Genomic DNA, 19,147 nt, shown 5'->3' with positions numbered 1-19,147 from the left:
CAAATTCTGAACAAAAGCTACATTTAGTACTGTTTCAATATTATTTAATAAACATTATTATTTTAGCAAAATTCTGTATTCAGATAACCAAATTTATTCATGAGAAACCAACTTGTTGATTTTATTTTTGAAATTGTGTCCAGAAAGTTGTGAAAATATTTTTTACGAACTTTATAATATGATCAAATCATAAATTTGTTTACACTGTATTGGGTTTTTTTTAATATTTAACCTTTATTTGTTTTTTTATACACGTTTTAAGGTCCGGGGTGTGTTTTGTAAACGTGAAGTTGTTGCTATCTTCTATATCAATAAAGATTGTTGAAAAAAAACACACTACGTTTCAAGATGGCGACCAACGGCACCTAGCATTTTGTAGCCGTGCTATCTGAACCACGTATTAGCTTAACATCTACGAGTCTTTTGTTTTCTTTTTAAGTACTATTTCGATACGCACATTAGCGTATTTTTTTTTACATCAATTCGGAAATGTATCGTCGCGGGACGTCAAAGAAGGATCCAAACAACAAACCGGCGACCGATGCGAGTGACAGTGAAAAATACGCCGACCTTTTGGTGTTCGGCTACGCCTGTAAAGTGTTCCGAGACGACGAAAGGGCTCTTTACCACGAACATGGAAAACATCTTATCCCATGGATGGGGGACAAGCGCATCATGATTGATAGGTCGGTTGAACACTTTCACCGAAACCCTATGCTAACCATCTAGCCTATCCGTTAGCCTGTTTCAAAGTTGACGGAACTGGTTGGAGTTAGTTTTGCAGAAGCCCGAGTGGGATGCCTGAAACTGTTGAGAATGTTTACTCCATGTGTAACGGGACGTTGAAAACAAGGAAAACGACATTTCCAGAGTAACATATTGATGTGTAAAAACCCCGCATTTGTTTTTTTGCTAGCTTGCAAACGTCACGTCATTTAGCCGTTAATTTATTTGTTAACGTCACCCAAACAAAGAGATTAAACTTTTAGTAATCTCATGCATTACGATCATTTGGGCTTTGCATTTGGCATGTTGGAATTGGAATTCCTCTGGAAATGTTCACTTCTAACTGACTCTGATGTAGTGAAAACTGTGATTGTTTTCATTTGTTTGTTCTTTTCCCAATTAAATTCTGCCTAAAATACCTTTCCGTGAGCATGTCCTACCTCCAAGGCAACACACGCTAACCTTTCTTTTGAATCACCTTGACCTGCAGTGGCCCAAGTTGTTTCATCTTGTACAGCCTTTTTGTATGTATGTCTTAAATCACATAACCCAGTTCTTTCCCCAGCAAGGTAGGCAAAAAGGGGTCCCGACAAACCCCGAATGCCAACCTCAGCACCCCCGTTTCTTTGTCTTCCCTGAAGAAACCGCAACGATGGAGTAGAGGGACGAACCCAGGAAAATGTCGTCCGTTTGCGTTCTTACGGATAGGTATTTATGTACCCGGGTTTGTGTGAATGTAATTCTCTTTACAGATGTAAAAGTATTGATGAGTGTTACAGGGGGTGGAAACCCTGTAAGGTAAGGGGTTGCTTTAATTGCTTTGATTTCGATGTAGGGTCCTTGGTTTTTTCATTTTATTGTAAGCCGTCAGACAAGATCCTAACATTCTCCAAGCGCACTCAGACCGCCAGAATATTTCATAAGTAGCTAGGGGTGTTATAAACCACCCGCCCCTGGTAAGTAGGCAATTAATGTAGATAAGCGGGTTTGTCAATTTCTTCCTGGCTAATGCGTCTTTTCATTCAACAGATACGATGGGCGCGGTCACTTACATGACCTTTCAGAGTATGACAGTGGGTCGTGGAACACATCCTACCAGCTGTCGGAGGAAGAAGCCAGAATCGAGGCGCTCTGCGACGAAGAACGATATCTGGCTTTTCGTACCGACCTGATGGAGGAAGAGGCGAGACAAGGTAAGCATGGCGACGTCGAGCGAGTGACTCCATTTTTCATTCGAGCTTGCGGGACGAACGATGAATCGTTTCGCGATCGAAATCGCCGTCATTTTGCTCCGAGGCCGTTTCTACAGGAACCGCTGGAATACTCTCATCTGATTCATTTGACATTGTCACGGAATGGCGTATTTGGATGACAAAGCACCCTCCTGGAAGACATCCTGACTCTCTTAATGAAATTAATAAGCCACCATATTGAGTGAAATATGGTGGCTTATCCCCAAACGGACAGGACAGAATGACTTTGCTCACGATTGATGCCAGCCACGCTCATCTATACGTTTTCATCTCTTAAGACTGTCTTGCCCTTGAGTTTGGGAGTTTGACTCCCATTTATTCCCGTTATTACCCAGCTGTCCCACTAAAGAGCGTTGGAGATACTTTTAGTGGGAATTTTGTCCTTTTAATGAAATTATTTCATTGGGGAAAAAAGCAACTTTCAGGTCAAACCGCGAATGCCTCTTCGGTTTTTATTTCTCATTTCTTAGCAAAATAATATTATTCTGGACTATTTGTCAGTGTTAAGTGTCAATAATTGGAATATAACATCACATGCTTGACTTTTTTTTTTTTCCCCCGCAGAGGAGGAGTACAAACGTCTGAGCGAGGCACTTGCCGACGAAGGCACCTACAACGCCGTGGCCTTCAAGTACACCGCCGAATACTACGACCCTTCGCAGCCGACCGAGGAAGAGGACGCAAACAAGCGCGCCGGTGAGAATTCAGGAGGAACCTGTGCCGATTGTCGTGCTCACACGTGGAAGGAGAGAAAAATAGGCGCACACTTTTAATAATGACATTCATTAAATTGCCATCACCAGTAATTGCAGGTTGGCGTCTGAAGGTTAATACCTGTATAATTAACAGTCATCTGTCAAAACATGTCATACGGTGTTTACGTTGTGTAATTCTCACCCCAATTTATTCCAAACATCGGTCACTGCACTGGAGTTGTCGCTCCTCTTGCCGCTAAAACATGGCCACCAAAACAGATGCTGGTTAAACGAGCAACCGTTTGACTTCCAATAAATGTCCTGCTGTGCAATGAAATAAATGGATATTAAATAGTAGATGGTGGTAAATAGTCCTGTAACATTTGTGTTTATATGTCGTATAAAATTCATGATGCAACTTAACATTATTGCAACTTTCAATTGATTACATTTGAGTCACCTCCTGAGCATAGGCATAATCACAGTCCCTACAGAAAACAAAGCGAGAACTTCTAATCCAGTTTTTAATACAATATGTGACACTCAAATTTTGCACATTTTCCCAACACATAGCCGAGGCAGAGCCCGAAGAGAATGAAGAACCATTTGTTGCTCCCGAAGGATTCGAGATCCCACCTGACGTCGAACTGGTACGTATTAAAGATCAATTTCCACATTTACAATGAACAGTCTAATAATAATATTATTCAAATGATTATTTTTTTTCGTCATTGTGTTTTCCAGATGCACAACTTTGTAATTGGAGCGTGTGGGGTTGTCTGAGGTCCTAAAAATAATAGCAGCCTTGAGCGCCATAATCGATTAGCATTGTTTGACCCTGGCATCTTTTTGGCCGCAGTCTTTAATCGTATTTGATAGCTTTGGTTTCATTGAGATGAGCGTCCGCTCAGACATTTCTGCACGTCTATGTGCTCTCTAGGTAATGACAAAGATTAATCATTGAAAGCGCACACGGGGAACAATAATGAATTAATGATCGAGCATTTCTTGTTCGGCTGATTTCCACCTCGTGTGAGTTGAGAATTTTTATGACGGCGACGCGTGTCGGAGCGCTTGCATGCAAATGCCTCGGTGATAAAATAGCTTGTGTCCTTGCTGTTAAGCCTTGTTGACCTTTTTTTTTTGTGTGTATTTGTTTTCCCTAGCCAGCCACCGTCAAAACTCATAACATCATCGAGCGGACGGCCACCTTTGTAAGTCAGCAGGGCGCTCAGTTTGAGATTGTGCTGAAAGCCAAGCAATCCGGCAACTCCCAGTTCGACTTTCTCCGCTTTGACCACTACTTGAACCCGTATTACAAACACATCTTGAAGGCCATGAAGGAAGGTCGCTACAACGCGGCCTCCAATAACAAACAAGAGCAGTCCGAAGGTGAGAGATACTCTGCCGCCCGGCAACACACCTCAAACGTTCGGCTAAACGTCCGTGTGGATTTTCTTTGCCTGCTCTTGACGCAGAAAACGATTCTGACGATTCCGATGACGACGGGGACGGCAACTACCTTCACCCCAGTTTGTTTGCGCCGAAAAAATGCTCACGGCTGGAGGAGCTGGTGAAGGTAAATTACTTCGGTGAAGTTTCTTGATGGAAGAGTCAAATCATTGATTTTTTTTTTTCGCAGCCTCTTCATGTGATGGACCCAGACCATCCCCTTGCCGCGTTGGTGCGTAAAGCGAGAGCGGAAAGAAACGGCTTGGCGGAAGTACAAACGGTTGCAGAGGAAGCGCCCGATCCCGCCGCGCCCGCCGCAGTGACGCAGTACACAGCGGACCGTGAGTGAAGCAATACAACGAAAAGTTTTTCCCCCATATTGTCGCCGAATGAAATACTCGAGCAAGTACCAACAGCGACTTTGTGACAAATCGCTTTTTATGTTGGTGGCAGTATTTATGAGCATTCACATGCCCGGGTAATTTTGAGAAAAAAGTAGTAATTTACCGCTTTGTAAGCCGAGAATGTCTTCCATTTTACCACACCGCCGGAATCCCTTTTAGCCTTTTTGTTCCTCACCATAAAAGTCTTCATATCACATTTTTTTTGTAATGACGGCTCGTGGTGTCGCCTTTTTTTTTTTTTTTTTCCATTTTCTGATTAGAGAAAATTGGATTTGCCGTGAAAGTTAACTAGTTCAGTGACTAATGCGTTCATATCGCCATGCCCTCGTTAACGCCGACCGTTAATTTCTTTCTCCTGCTCCTCATTCTCGCCTGGTTCAGGTAAACAAGCGCGAGGAGGCACATTTTGCAGTAACTTATTTTTTTTTTGGTATATAAATTAGTTCTTGTAACTACACATCATTGCGTAAGTATTAAAAAAATAATAATAAACATGCCGCCGAACAATAAAGCGCAAGGAACAAAGCGAGGCTCGGCGGCAGTGAAAATATCACGGCTTCGTAATGAACACCTCGGCTTTGCTTTACTTGCGAGGGCTGAACACAAGCAGCGTACTGATGTGTTGTTCTCAGGGGAGCAATTTGAATGCAGCTGCTCACTCGACTACGCTCGGCCACATGCTCTCCGCTGTCTACCGAGCAATCGTAAATCTTAAAATGACGCTGAAGCTTGATTCATATTTTGAGCTCCATGATAAAACTGGTATTTGGATGACACAATTTGACTCTGTCCTCCTCCTGTTTGCAGCAAACGCTTCTGCTGTCTACTACGGCTATTATATGCTTCCCGATGGAACGTACTGCGTAGCCCCGCCTCCCCCAGGAGTCGACGCCAGCGCCTACTACAGCAGCGTAACCTCATCCGGGATGACTCCCACGACCGCTTCCGGAGCATTCCCGCACCCGGCCATCTCGGGAAACATCGGCGCGGCGTCGCAAGCTTCTCAGGTCACCGCGTCTGCTGCTCCCGTTAGCATCCCGGGAATCAGGTAGCGCACGATTGGCTGCGTTGAGAACATGTCAATCTCGTTATAATGAATCGCGACACTTGCTGCGATTATAGACGTGTCATTGAGTCACGAGACGCGTAAAAGCCCGCAGGCCACTAATAGGTTTAACTTGTCGAACCATTTTGGCTTCACCTGAAAGCAATTTCAAGGCTGAAGCTCCAGTTGTCACGGCGGCAGCGGCGCCCGCTATAATCCCTCCACCGGTGGAGATCCAGGCCGTCATAGACAAGCTGGCGGAGTACGTCGTCAGGAACGGGCTCAAATTCGAAGCCAGCGTCCGTGCCAAGAACGATCCGCGGTGAGTCTCGCAAGTGAACATGGTGGCACTTTTCTCTTTTCATGACGTAAAAGCACTTCAGGACCATTGCCATTGTCAAACGGCCTTGTGTTGGTCTGTATAGGTTTGACTTTCTGCAGTCTTGGCACCAGTACAACCCCTATTATGAGTACAAGAAGAATTACTTCATGCAGAAAGAAGGGAAAAGCTTGTCAGAGGTATTACACGTTTTTGGTATGCAACTGCTTGCCTTTTGCTGTATGGATTTGCCTGGAAGTCCCTTTTCAGCTTTTTCAACCAACTCCGTCAAGCATTCCTGGATGCCGAAGAGAGCGGCCAATCTCTCACCAGCATTAAAAGTCCAAGTAGCCCTCCTACAATCAACAAGACCGTGGCCCCCCATCCCACCCTCCAACTTACTTGTCCAACAACCGCACGTACACACTCAACCTCTCGGAGGCTGCCACAGGCAATTATTATGCGGTCCAAACGTCGTACTGAATGCTGAGTCATGCTTTGGACTATCCTGCAACCATGACACTCACCGCGCTGGAGGCAATTTCGCTCAAGCACTCGGGGATCTTTAATTCATTTCTTTTTCTCGATATACTGTAAATGGTGTTTGTGGGAGATTTGCTGTGACTCATCCTAGTACAAAAAGTTTTTTTTCTCTGTAGTTTCAGATTCAATATTGCCTCCCCCCTACTGTTTATAGTATTTCCCGTAGTCACATAGTCAATGTTACTGTAATAAAATTGAATACCCATCACATATGGAAATTCCAAATCCATTTTGTAACTGCAACCATTGTCCATTTTTCAGATGGCTGAAGGTGGGAGCCTCCATTTGGACGAGTCTGGCAGCGATTCCAAAATGAACAAAGGTATTTGTCATTTCCCTTTTAGCATTGGGTGAATAGGCTTGTGCTTATTGGATTTTTTTTTTTTTTAATTTCCATAAGTCGTGCTTGGTATACTATACACAGTTATTTCATCCTAGTCGGCTGAAAATATCCCGAGTCTGCCAAAGGTTGATGTGTGTTTGCAAATGACGGTAGTAATTCACAAAGGCTATCAACAGGCCAGCAAGTATGAATATCTGCACTGTTGGTAATAACACAAAGAGAATGACTAACCCGACACAGCAAGCATTAAGTTTCTTCCAAATCCAAAATACTGCTTCACTCGCGTTTCTTTGCTGTTCCAGCTTCTTTTGCACCAATTTGTTTTGCCATCAAGTCAAAGGAAAATGAAATGCTGTCACTGGAGAAAAACCGAGTGCGGCTGGATGACGACTCGGATGAGGACAAGGTGGGTGGATTTTGTTATTTTTTTTCCCCTCCCTGCGTTTGATAGAAATGTTACACTTCATGCCGTGTGATTTGAAGTCGTTTACCGTAACAAATAAACGTGTGTTTACAGTTGCTCGAAGGGGAGAGGATCCAAGAAGTGGTCGGTGTTAGCGCCGAACCGGTTGAAAAAGAGCCTCCACCAGTCAGCGCACCGGAGGAGAAGAGGTGTCTCAGTATGCAAGAACTGGAGGCCAAACAAGGTAACATCAAAAAGAAACCCTTTCAAATGGGTTTATTTCATTTTGCCCTCATGAATTCTCTAAAGACATTCTGAAATGTTGACCATTTAACATCTAGGCACAAAATGCTTGGGCTATCAGCCCGAGAATAATTTGACTGTCTCTGAAGACAGTGTACATATTTAAACAGGCTGTTTTTAGAATTTATTAGATAACGAGGGGCAGAGCGAGGGAGTAATAACTTGCCCTAGATCATAACGACGCCTACTAACGAGAGACTGGAAAGACAAACGCGCAGCCCATTCGGACAAATGTCTGCTAAATTTTCTGCATCGAGGGAGCCGACTGGACCGCTCAGTGGACAAATCTCAAAAAAGTGAAACGAGAGAGAGAGGGGCTTGAAAAGCCTTAAATGGCTAATTGAATTTGCTCGGCCGTACGGCAAAGTGGCCGTCGGTCAGCCGGCCTAACTTGATCAGATAGCAAAGCAGGAGAATCAGCGGCAGACGGCTGAATGCTAATTTGTATCGATGGGCTGGGAAACAGTCACAAGTGCCAAAAGTGCTTTCCAGTGAGAAGTACTCTCAATTCCGAAAGTATTTCCTCGCAATATCTGTGTGTTTTAAGGTGAATGCATCAGTCTGGCCAGCAGTTGTTTTTCCACTCGGGATTTTGTTGTCCCTTTCTGTCTGGGCTCATTTTCGCCGGTTGCGTGAGCTCTCGTTCACATCGTTTGTGTCACTCCTTTTGTCAGTTCTCCCAGCTGTGAATTTATTCCACCCCCATTGTCATGCAGATTTCTCCACACCTCCTCCCACATGCCGATTTCTTCCTTTTATTTGTTTCTGCCGTCTCAAATCGCACCGGATTGTCTGCCACCACAACATGGTGTTTCTTATCATTAAAACCGGAACATCCATTTTTTTTTTTTGGGTGTGAAAAACAAATCAAATTATTTTCTTTTTTGGGTTATTTTCACTTTCTTACCTTTTCCTCCCGGCGTTTATTCGCAACACCTAACAAGGCTCCTGTTATTCCTTTTTGGTACAGCAAGGTTGCATTAAAAGTGTCACTTTTTATTTTCTCCCTCGCCAACATGTAACAAAAATGCCTTTAACAGCGGAAAGAAGAAGAAAAAAAAAGTTGTTATTCTTAAAATGTCCGGGCTGTTTTTTGCCTTTTCATCTCAGCCAAACAAAAACTGGAGCATCGTCTAGCAGCTGCAGCCAGAGAGAAGCTGGCGCAGGCATCCAAAGAGTCCAAAGAGAAACAGCTGCAGGCGGAGAGGAAGAGGAAGGCAGCGCTATTCCTCCAAACTCTCCGCAACCCATTAACGGGGGAGCCAGAGGCCAAGAGAGCCCAACTCGACTTATCCACACAGCTTGAGGTAGATAAATGTTTGATCAAAGAGCGTCCGTAATTGTCATTGTGTTCATGTTCGTACATAATTTAACGGGACTATTAACCTCCCCAACCTTCCCTGAAATCATGGATAAGCAATTCTTGAAGGAACAAATTGTTGGCACCTCAATAAGCCGGCGCTAGTCAATCTTCTCACATAATGCCCCTTTGTTACTAAATTGCCACACGTAGGGAAAAAAAAATCCGTGTCAATTAACCGGCTAACATTTAGCGACTTGTTGAAAAGGTGCCTTTTCTATAAAAACGGTCAAAGATGCGATTTATTACTTCTGACCAAGAAAATGGTTTTACGCACAGCCATTAGTTTTAGTATTGTTCCTCTTTGCTAGAACTTTAGTATATCTCGGCCAAACAGGTGAGGCGCTAGCCGGTGTTGAGGATAAGCTTTCCATAAGTCAGAGCTAATTTTAAACAAACCTTGCGTCCTGTCATTTCATTATCTCCGCCTTAGCACCGACTGGCGATAACGCGCCAACGGGAAGGTGTGATAAATATTCCTCTCCCGACTTTCCTGACTGTTTTTAAATGGCTATTGATTGTCCTATGCAGCCAGCACTCCACTTTGCAGACCCTTTATCTCGTTTGCCTCCTGCCTTCATCTGCTTTTGGCCCGTCATGCCTTCTGTTGTCCTTCACCCGCTCCCTCGTTTAACGCTCCGTCCGTTTCCACCGTCATTTGAACCGATGAAGATTGGCGCGGGATTGCAACGGAGTGATTGGACAACTTTTCCCCAAGTCATCCCGTAACCCTGAAAAATTTCAACTCGGACGTTTCAACATGACGGGGTTATGTTTAATCCTTTGATGGACTTCCATCCACAGCCATCCAAATTAATGCGAACAGATGGGGGGGGGCAGCGCCGGAGTAATTAAAGGCACTCAGCAGCTTGGCCTGCCAACGGCGTTTTATTGTTTGCGTCAACAATGGTTTTACAGATGAAATGAAAAACAAAAGATGTTAGCCGTTCTTGCCCCGGACTGATACGAATCTCATCATGGGTGAAAGCGATGAGCTCGAAATTGCACTTGTTTACAAACGGCTCCAACAGACTCTGAAAGTCAGACTCTGCACATACATTAGTTCGACCCTGCCTGCCATTTGCGCTAATCTCTCGCATCTCGCTCAATGGATGGCTCTGTTATCGATTGGACACGAACAAATCCATTCCTCTCCCTAACGTCAAATTGACAAAGAGACCGTTAAATCCAGTCAGTGGAAATTCTCTTTTTTTTTGTGTGTGTCTTTTGACTAATTACTAAAACAGCTCAATTCAATTTTGACTCAAAAGGAGCATTCCGTCACTGACTTGACATGCCCCCCCCAAATCTCCTTTCAGATGCAAGAGGCCCTTTCTCTTCTGTCTGATCTCCCGCTGTCTCAAATATCCTCCGCGACAACCACGGACGAAAAGCCTCGCGCAGAAAGCCGAGGAAGCCGTCGAGGCAAGGAGGCGGCGTCCTCGTCGCGCCGTTCTCCATCCCGAGCCGCAGACAGAGACTCGAAAAAAAGCCGACACCGAGACAGTGATCGGGAGCGGCGCCGGGAGCGGGAGCGGGAGAGAGACAGGAATAGGGACAGGGAAAGAGAAAAAGACAGAAAGAAGAAAAAACACAAAAGGAGGTCACGCTCCAGATCCTCGTCAAGGCCAAAGAGCAAACACTCGCTTTCCAGTGCCTATAGAAGGTCGCACAGGTCACGGTAGGTTTGTCACCTAAGAGTTTCTCTTGAGCTCTTGCTGACGCTCTGCTTTGTGCGTCTGACAAGATCCCGCTCACGCTCTCGAAGCAGAAGAGGCCGGGAGGCTCCGTCACCAGAACGGCGACACGATGTCAAGGATCGCGAGTCCCATCATCACAGCCGCCGCTCCAGCCTACCGAAGGAGCGTTCCACATCCAGGTGACGTCACGAGCATTAATCATCACACTTCTGACAAGTATTGTTCTCCATGAAGGGATGATGACTAGTCATTAACGGAAGATTGAGAAGCTACACTAATTGCTAAGCTAACACAAGATTGACATGTAATCATGAAACTTCAATATTAACCGCGTGAGTGACGTCCAGCTCCAACCGCCTTGCAATTTTGAACAGCTAAATGTCGCTAAAGATCTATTTCGAGCCTAGCGCCGTTTACATTGTGACTGACAGCGACACGTTTAGCAGCTTCGAGACGATTGTCGACGTTGAAAGTAATGCTTTGCTACGCGTTTACTCGCGCGGAAGCCTTAGTTTGATAAACTGACTGACTGTGTTTGACATCTAAAGAGTGAAAGGTAATTAAACACTCTGGAGAGTCTGCGCTAACCCCCCCCCCCCGTTGCCTTGCCTTTGTAACTGTCACATCAAATTAATTCAAAGGGGAAACGAGCTTTATGCTAAAATCAACAGTAAATCAATAGAAGCAATCCATTGTACAAATGTGGCCTTGGGTAGCTCATTTAAAGACATTGATACACTTCTGTCACTGCCGGGCAGCTTGATAATCAGCGGAACTTTCCATTGTGGCGTTCATCAGCCGAGCAAAGATGGCGGATGTCGTTCAAAGCCTGAAACAAATAAGAGGGGGCGTGCTATTTTTTTGTCAGGCTGCAGTCGAGTATTCGTCTGAGGATAAGAAAAAAGTTGAACCTTTTTTTGGAAAAGGCAGGCAATCGCTATTGAATCTCAGAAAGTAATTGTACAAAGATTGTCCGTCCCGTGAATTACAGGCCAATCAGAACAAAATACCATTCGACAAGAGTATAAACGGTAGGCGGACCATACAAAAGCCAGTTGAATAGATATTTAAAAATCGATGGTCACCTGAATCTGGCTTTAGTTTTGAATCCGTACGTACTCATTTTAAAAGAGCTCCGTGTTCGTGTCTTTTCAAACTGCAGCTTAAGTGTGGCAAAAGTGGAAAAATAACAGCTTCAACCCTCGACGAGTCCAAAAAGACATTGTGAATTATGCTCATAATGGACCTGTCCACTTTCCTAGAAACATAACGCAGGTTTACAGTTGTGCCCAAAAAGATCATTCATTTACTTCATGTTCCCACTTTAGTGTAACATGCATTGTGTCTTGGCTACAGCAAAGTGGTTTTCATTGTGTTCGCCACGTGCGTCAACCTCCTGGAAGTTGACATGGCGACGGTTTCGTCGAAATTTAGCACTTGCCGTGCTTGCCTTTTGTCAGTTTGAAAGCGAGGAATGAAAAGAGGAAAATGAAAGCGCTCGTGTCGGTAGCGCAGGTAATGGGCTCATGTGTCATCGACGCAGTTAGCATAATTAGCTTTTGGGTTGAACTGTTTCCAAACTGGTCCATTTCAACGGAGCTTGACAAAGATGGAATTATTAGTCGTAAAGCAAGTCAATTGAAGAAAGCTTCCCACTGCTAAATGGTGTTGCCTTTTTCACAAATAACGGAAGGCTAGCAATCCAAACGGCTCTCCATCACAAGTGGAGCCGAATGAAATCACTCGTACCAAAACCCCTCAGCTCCGTTTCATCAGGGAACGGAACAGTCGTATCTTGTCAACAACACCCCCTACGAATCTACAAATGTCAAGCCGATAATAGTGCTTTATATGAAGTATTTATGAAGATATGCCCTTGGTGCAATGGCAGACATCTTCCTGTTTTCTGGAGAGTGGGGAGCACTGTCAGGACGAGCACATGTTCAATATTAAATTTTAATTTTTTTTTTTTTGTCAAGGTTTTCCTGAAATAATGGGAGTCTTTGACAGACCGTTTTTATGCGTACTACACGTTTCGGCGTTTCGTGCGCTTTTGTCGACATGCTAACAAGACTTTGACGCAAACTGGAACCGGCAGTTTTTGCAAGCCTAAGTTTCGAGAGCGGCAATCTGCTGAGCATACAAAAACCTCGTTGAAATACTGCTGTCTATCTTGAAAATGTTTAAGAGCCCTCGATTTGTCACAATCATTTCACGCAGGTCTCCTCTTGTAAAAAGCAAGAGCTCCCGGTCGTTAGGAAGCAAGAAGACGGCAGGTTCCTCCGTTTCTCCTTACCCATCACCCAATCGAGCTTTGTCACCATCATCAAGCCCCGCCTCCAGCCTGGCTCAGTCCAGGTAAGCCCACTTCCTTCCTCCCCCTCTCTCATCTGTAGATTCTGAGTCATGTTGACCACTTTTGATATGATAGCTGTTGGATGGATCATCTTCAGGTAGATATTTCACTTTCTACTCTTTTGACTGTTTCAGATTTCTGTGTCGCTCTGAGCTTTTGAGAACATATCATGCATTTTGTATGACTCTCCCCGTTAACCCGATTGGTTTTTTTACTTTTGCTCTCCGCTCTGCTTTTTGTCCAACACCGATTGTCCTCTTGTCTCCGTGCAGGGGTGCCTCTCAGGAGAAAGAGCCTGTGTCCTCTTCTATAGTATCTGCTGTTCAATCCAGAATTACTCAGGTATTGTCTTTTTTGCTTTTTTTTTTTTTCCCCATCTCGTCATCGACGCTGTTACACTCACATTTTATAAAATCCATACAGAATAAGGTATAATTCTGTTATCTGTAAAATATGCACGCCTTCAACAAATTGAGATGCATCATAAAGAAATAACAAGATTGATAAGATCATCAAATACCCCAAACACATCCATACATAAGGCACATCTGACAACTCAAGGATTGAAATATCCCCAAAAATACGGTAATGATAATGACCATCTTTGTCATGCGCTACTAAAATGCCCAAAATATAATGTCGAATAATAAAACTGAACATTCCAAGTGTAAAATGTAAATCGCAAACTGTCGACTCACCGGGTCCGCGCGGCGTGTAATGTTCACCGTAGTCCTTCTGCGAAAGCCCAAGACATTAGTCAGTGTAATCGTGCTCTCACTCACCCAGATATACTCTGACCTTGGTCAAGTCTCTCTCCTCTCCGCCCTGTTTAACATCATCGTGTCAAATTTACGGCGCTCATCAAGCTGCTTTCCATAATCGCATGCGGTGCGCACATATCATTCCTGAAAGAAAAATGTAGAGCGTGATTGTACAAAGCTATAAATTGGAATGCCCACATGGTAAGGGGGTGGGGGGGGGGTAGCTTGTTAGTTGGGCATTTATGTCGCTACCCGCGTGTCGCCGATTATAAAACCGATGGCGGCAGAACACATTTGTTCGGCCAACTTGCCGGTCCACTCCCTAACTCCCGCTGTTCTCTGCCGAGTGATTGTAGTCACGGCTACTTATTACGACTTAAACCCCCCCCACCCCCCACCTGTGATGTTTTACAAACACGCTCTGAATAATTCAACGTTTTATAATAACCTCGTTGCTTTCTCGTCCGCTCGTCCTCCCCCGCTGTCGATTTCTTGTATGCGGTATATACAGAAAACGGAACATCGGCAAATCAAGTTTTTAGAATAGACGGCTTAGCCAAAGGTCTAATTCAAAGCCCAAGTACATCCCGGTTTTGCTTCTTCGTGATCCTCATTAAAGAGGCAAGACTGCACCAAAGAATACAAGATACATCCCCTCATGGTCACCAATTTTTTTTTGATTTTCACAACAATAAGCGTTTAAATTCGCATTGATCCACCAGGAAATGCACCGTAGGATTCTCGTTAAGGGAAGCCTTTTTAGGATCAAAATAAAACTTGAATGTAACGCTAACGGCAAACTTCCTCGTGGGCAGCACATTGGGTCTATCTTGCATGCTAATATCATCTGGATAGGTCTCACTAATTTACATAAATGAAGTCAGCCACACGAGGTTCCTCCAGGAACCGACCAAGAAGGTTGACAACTGTCGAGGTGGCACTGGCTGCAGGCCGAGACGAAATGATCATCTCGAGCAGAATAAGGAATGAGAATATAAAAAGCCTGCGAGCGGCAGCTCTTTATGGCAGACTAACCGAGTCTGGTGGCCTGACTCTCGTGCACACCTCGACATCAAGCTCTCACACTGGGAGGAACAAAGTGTGGCTTACAGGCACCCGTGTCAGCGCCAGACATCACTGACAAGTGTGTGTTTAGTGTACATTTCCAGTCACTGGGGGGCAGAAAGTGAAATGAAATAGCCTTTTGAGTGATGTGATATGACAATACCACCCCCCCCCTCTGTGATTACAGCTGTTAATTCGTCTCTTCTTTCAGCCAGAGCTCAGGGCTAGTTATTTGTCCATGTGTGAATGAACGACTCCCGGGATGTGAACGAGCACATCCCCGGAGGAAGGGAAATGAAAGTGCAAAGTAGAGACATGATGTGACTGACGGGGCTACGGTGGCCATCTATCGAAGGGGTTAGGGCTAGAATGTATGTTTGGCTGGAAGAAACCCTTACCCCGAAACAGCTGTAGAAACACGTCGGCACGCAAAGTGCTCTGTAATACGATTCCAAGGATTCAAAGCAGCTCCAGAAACACGTTTCGTTACCGAGACTATTGAAACCATCGGAAGGCTTTTCCCTCACCGAGTTGTTTTGTTTCCGTCCACTCTGTTCAGGATCTAATGGCAAAAGTACGTGCCATGCTCGCCTCGTCAAAGGTTTTCCAACCTCCCACTTCCTGAAGACATCTCGGCCCCAGCCTGATAACCGATAACACTCAACAATTTCCAGGGGATTACTCGGCTGGCGTCTCCCTGAGCTCTTTTTTGTTTATCTTGGGTTCATCTTTATTTGAGAGTCAGATTGCCTCTAGTCTCGTTTCACCCCCCTACATGAGATAGTGGTTCGGCAACCCATTGAGGTCTACATTTGATCCCCCCCCCCCCCACACACGTATGAAATTTGCCTTTACAACTCCCTAATGTTGGAATTTATCCAAAGGTTGTGACACTCCTTCTGTGAAGGATATTCACGCGTACTTTTCAGCTCCAGAACGCACCTATCTATAGCTATCAATTTTATATTTCCCAACAGCGCTAGTGTGGCCTTGTCTTTCTGTTCCTGATCCAAACTGTCAATAAAGTTGAAGAAATGTGTCGCTGCCCAGACTCAAGTTTTTATTTTTCATCCCTTAACTAAATACGATCACGTCTCTCGGGTTTAAAACCTTTTGTGCGCCAACTCGGCTGGATTAGAGAGAAGAACGTTTTCTCGCCCTCAATCCTAAATATCATCGACTACACTGTGATGATAAAACCCACAAGCCAATCAATTCATTGTCTGAAGTCCTCTGGGTGTTTGGATCTTAAGATGGCATTGGTGACCAACTGTGCAGTCAAAGCAGCCTGCACAAATCTTTCTCAGACTTTTCTCCCCAACAACCGCAGGCAGACTTTAAGCTCATAAAAGAGTAAATGTTCCGAAAGATAGCCTGGTTAAGACCCCACAGAGCCGTAAGGTGATCAGCTATAAATTCTCTTATAGACAAGCCATAAAGAGACCCTAAAACGCAGATGCGGGGCTGTCAGTCTGCTAGAAACACGCCAGCGTCTCCCATTTTTACAACTCCCCAAATTTAGGTGTTTTATTCAATGAAACGATTTGGATCATTAGATTATCATCGACCTGTTTTACCACTAAACTACATTAAATGTTTGTAAACAAATAAGCCAGTCTCAACGGGATTTTTAAATTATTACAATTGATATTTTAAGCAGCAAAAATTCAGATTGCTGGTTTTGGTTTTAATATGTGAATCGTGATTGTTGTGTGTTTATTATCATTATGAATGTGGTTTTTTTCACTGTTACACAACTCTCTCACAAAGTTTCAAGGATTTTTATTCCTGGGCATGTTTTTTTTTTTATTTTCTAAATAAGATTACTGTCTTCCATGTGTGTGAGTTCTTGACCCAATTCTAAGCATTGCATTGTAAGAAATGAAAACCCCACCATCAGTTAAATGAGCTGAGCTGAAAAGCATTGCAACAATAAAAACAAGGTTGTATTGAGAGGTCTCCACCATTGAAATGGTTTCTTTAGCAGAAGTGGAAGGCTTTATTTTCAAGTGTGTGTATATATACATTTTTAAGAGCACAGTATATCCGACCTTGGGTGTTTATTTTAAGACGTCAAGTGTGCTTATCAATGTTCGATAACGTCATGAATGCGTTTTGCTTTATTTGTCTTGCAGTACCATTCTAAGAAAAAATGAAGGTCCACAAATGTTTTTCCATCTACTGAGTATTTATTTATCATAGCTAGGTTGAAAATGAAGCCATCTTTTGGATGACTGCTAGTCTAATCCGATAAACGGTTCAAGTTTTTGTATTTTTCCTCGCATCAGCAAGAAGATCCCTTGAGACCCCCGATGTAGCATGTGGGTCAGGAATTTCACAAGCATTTTATCTGGCCAATTCAAAGAAAAAGCATTTATTTCATTAATTAGGACCTTTATCTTCATGTAGAGCTGCTCTAGCTTTGATCTGGAGGACTATGGAGCTAATTGTGTGCCACCACAGAGGAATTCCGAAGTATGGCATCAGAGATTTAGACGTATTTCTTTTATTAGCAATGCAAATACACCCTTTAAGCATATTCTGATGTTTTTCTCCCGTATTTGAGAATTCAAAAAGTTAAGAGGGTATACGTCAGTAATCTCACATTTGCGTAATTAGCATATTTAGCATAATGGAAGCTAATAATAGCACGTAAGATGCAGCGACCTACACGGTTAAAACATGTTTTGAAGGAAAAGAAAAGATCAAGGCAATTTAAAAACATCCTCAGTTCTCTGTGGGATTTGAAATCCATTTTCGGGTTTTGTCAGTGCACTTACTGGCTCAGGTAGGCAATTAAAGGTGTATTTTTCATGCGAAGTGTGAACATGAACTTTGACTCCTCGGAATAGACAATAGTCCACCTGTTCATTTTAAACAGAGCCACTTTGATTTGACATTTTACCGAAGGCAATTTTATTATTTTAAATCTTGAAACCCATCCAAAACCAGCTAGAAGTCCTGGTGGACCTTGAGAAACTCTGGTATAACCCTAAATGGTCAGATATTGAAAATCTCAGAAGCTACCATGAGGAAGGTTTCTAATTTTCTGAAATGTACCAATTCTGTTGATACTAAATAGTTTTAAAAAGCCTTCAGGGGCGCAGTAATGTGTTTACTAACTCCTAATCCCTCGATAATAAGTCGTGGAAAAATCACTTTGCACCCGACTTGTTTGACCATGAAGCCATATATGAAATTCCACTTTTATTTGTAATGAAAGCAATCCCATCGCATCTGCACAAAGTGACTCAGAATGCAATTGTGCCTGACATTTGCAACTTCATTAACTTACACAAGCGTAGCGAGAGATAGCATTGCGTGTGAGTCACCGGCGGCAGAATAGGCTGAATTGGCCTTGCACATGGAAAGGGACTCTTCAAAGTAGTTACAAGACGGATAAACATTTCATTCACCGTGAAGGACGCCACATCCACGCGTGATCATCAAGAGATATTTAATTACATATCTAAGCGACTAATCCAACAAATGCCAAAGGACCCCTTGAGTTTCATATTGATAAACAACCACAAGCCACTAATATACCTGCCTTCAATTTTCGTTCCCATGCCAACCAGCCGACCTATCTCGCTATCCAATTATCTCCAGACATCAACACAACTGACCCAATAATTTCAGTGAACCTTCCCGTCAAACTAAATCCCGCTCCACAACCGATTCTACCTTAACCAATCCTTCCAACAGACTTTCCCTAACTTCCCTACCACATCGACGGATCAAGCAACTAACCCGACAAACCTTCCTCATTACTCGCTTATCGGCCAAAACCGAGAAACCGTACGAACTCAAAGCCATCCATAACTTTTAGACTGTTAATCCATGATCATCTCACCAAAACGGCCGAACATTCATCTTTGTCCAAAGACTTTGAATTGCAGTACTCTGTCATTGTCTGGCCCCATCGTGCTTCCTCGCTATACGAAGGTTGTTCGAATTTTTTTAACCAATAGTTGCTTTCTCTTCCAAGGAAATTCACATCATGGTTAAATCAGTTGATACATATCTATATACTCTTAAACATGACCTCACTTTATCATATTGTTTTTTTGGCAATTCAGGGACCAAATCTGAAATATAACCAAAGGTCAGTGTCTTTGTCTTTGTCAAAAAGAAAATCAAAAGAAAATATACTTTAAAAAGCAAACAACTTTCGATAGTTTTAATTGTCTCAGCAACATGACAGCCTCTTGGGTCAAACAAAGCTTTTATTTGGAAGGAAGACTGAAAATAGACAAAGTGTGCCAAGTCTTCATTCTTATCTTTGAGTCAGGGATTGTAAAGTGTTTATTACCCTAAATTGACTTTGCGTCTTAAACCCTTAGATCTAATCTTAGCTCCATTTGGGACGTACAGTTAGCAGCTATTGTCAAACGCGTCAACTCCTTTACAGCTCATTTG

General features: G+C 43.5%; 2 protein-coding genes and 1 long non-coding RNA gene across 5 annotated transcripts in view; 2 read left to right on the top strand and 1 right to left on the bottom strand.

Annotated features, from left to right (window-relative positions):
- The first annotated feature begins 322 nt into the window (after positions 1 to 322).
- sfswap (splicing factor SWAP) lies at positions 323 to 15,767 on the top strand. The gene is made up of 19 exons (XM_088391536.1): positions 323 to 686; positions 1,756 to 1,919; positions 2,544 to 2,675; positions 3,248 to 3,324; positions 3,841 to 4,066; positions 4,153 to 4,253; positions 4,317 to 4,467; positions 5,338 to 5,578; positions 5,739 to 5,897; positions 6,001 to 6,094; positions 6,699 to 6,759; positions 7,083 to 7,186; positions 7,298 to 7,427; positions 8,597 to 8,793; positions 10,166 to 10,527; positions 10,594 to 10,725; positions 12,767 to 12,904; positions 13,175 to 13,244; positions 15,288 to 15,767. Exons 1-19 carry the CDS (start codon positions 490 to 492, stop codon positions 15,351 to 15,353), a joined length of 2,802 nt encoding a protein of 933 aa, XP_088247662.1. The 5' UTR covers positions 323 to 489; the 3' UTR covers positions 15,354 to 15,767.
- Positions 9,730 to 18,721, bottom strand: LOC148389531 (uncharacterized). 2 transcript variants are annotated; one of them, XR_015861610.1, is made up of 4 exons: positions 18,582 to 18,721; positions 13,701 to 13,807; positions 13,601 to 13,637; positions 9,730 to 11,375 (listed from the first exon to the last, which is right to left on the bottom strand). It is a non-coding gene; the product is annotated as an uncharacterized LOC148389531 (long non-coding RNA). The 2 variants fall into 2 exon arrangements; XR_015861611.1 differs by lacking the exon at positions 18,582 to 18,721 and adding an exon at positions 15,127 to 15,267.
- mmp17a (matrix metallopeptidase 17a) overlaps positions 17,416 to 19,147 on the top strand; it is a 55,378-nt gene continuing 53,646 nt past the window's right edge. Inside the window, exon 1 of one of the 2 annotated variants that reach the window (XM_088391541.1) lies at positions 17,416 to 17,516. The gene's annotated coding sequence lies outside the window, so the exon portion shown is untranslated. The remainder of the gene's footprint in view (positions 17,517 to 19,147) is intronic. The other variant, XM_088391538.1, reaches the window with a different exon arrangement.

The sequence above is a fragment of the Syngnathus floridae genome, chromosome 12, assembly GCF_059516105.1.
Source record: "Syngnathus floridae isolate MCC-2025c chromosome 12, RoL_Sflo_1.0, whole genome shotgun sequence".
Taxonomy (NCBI): Eukaryota; Metazoa; Chordata; class Actinopteri; order Syngnathiformes; family Syngnathidae; genus Syngnathus; species Syngnathus floridae.
This window is presented reverse-complemented; position numbering and strand designations above follow the sequence as displayed.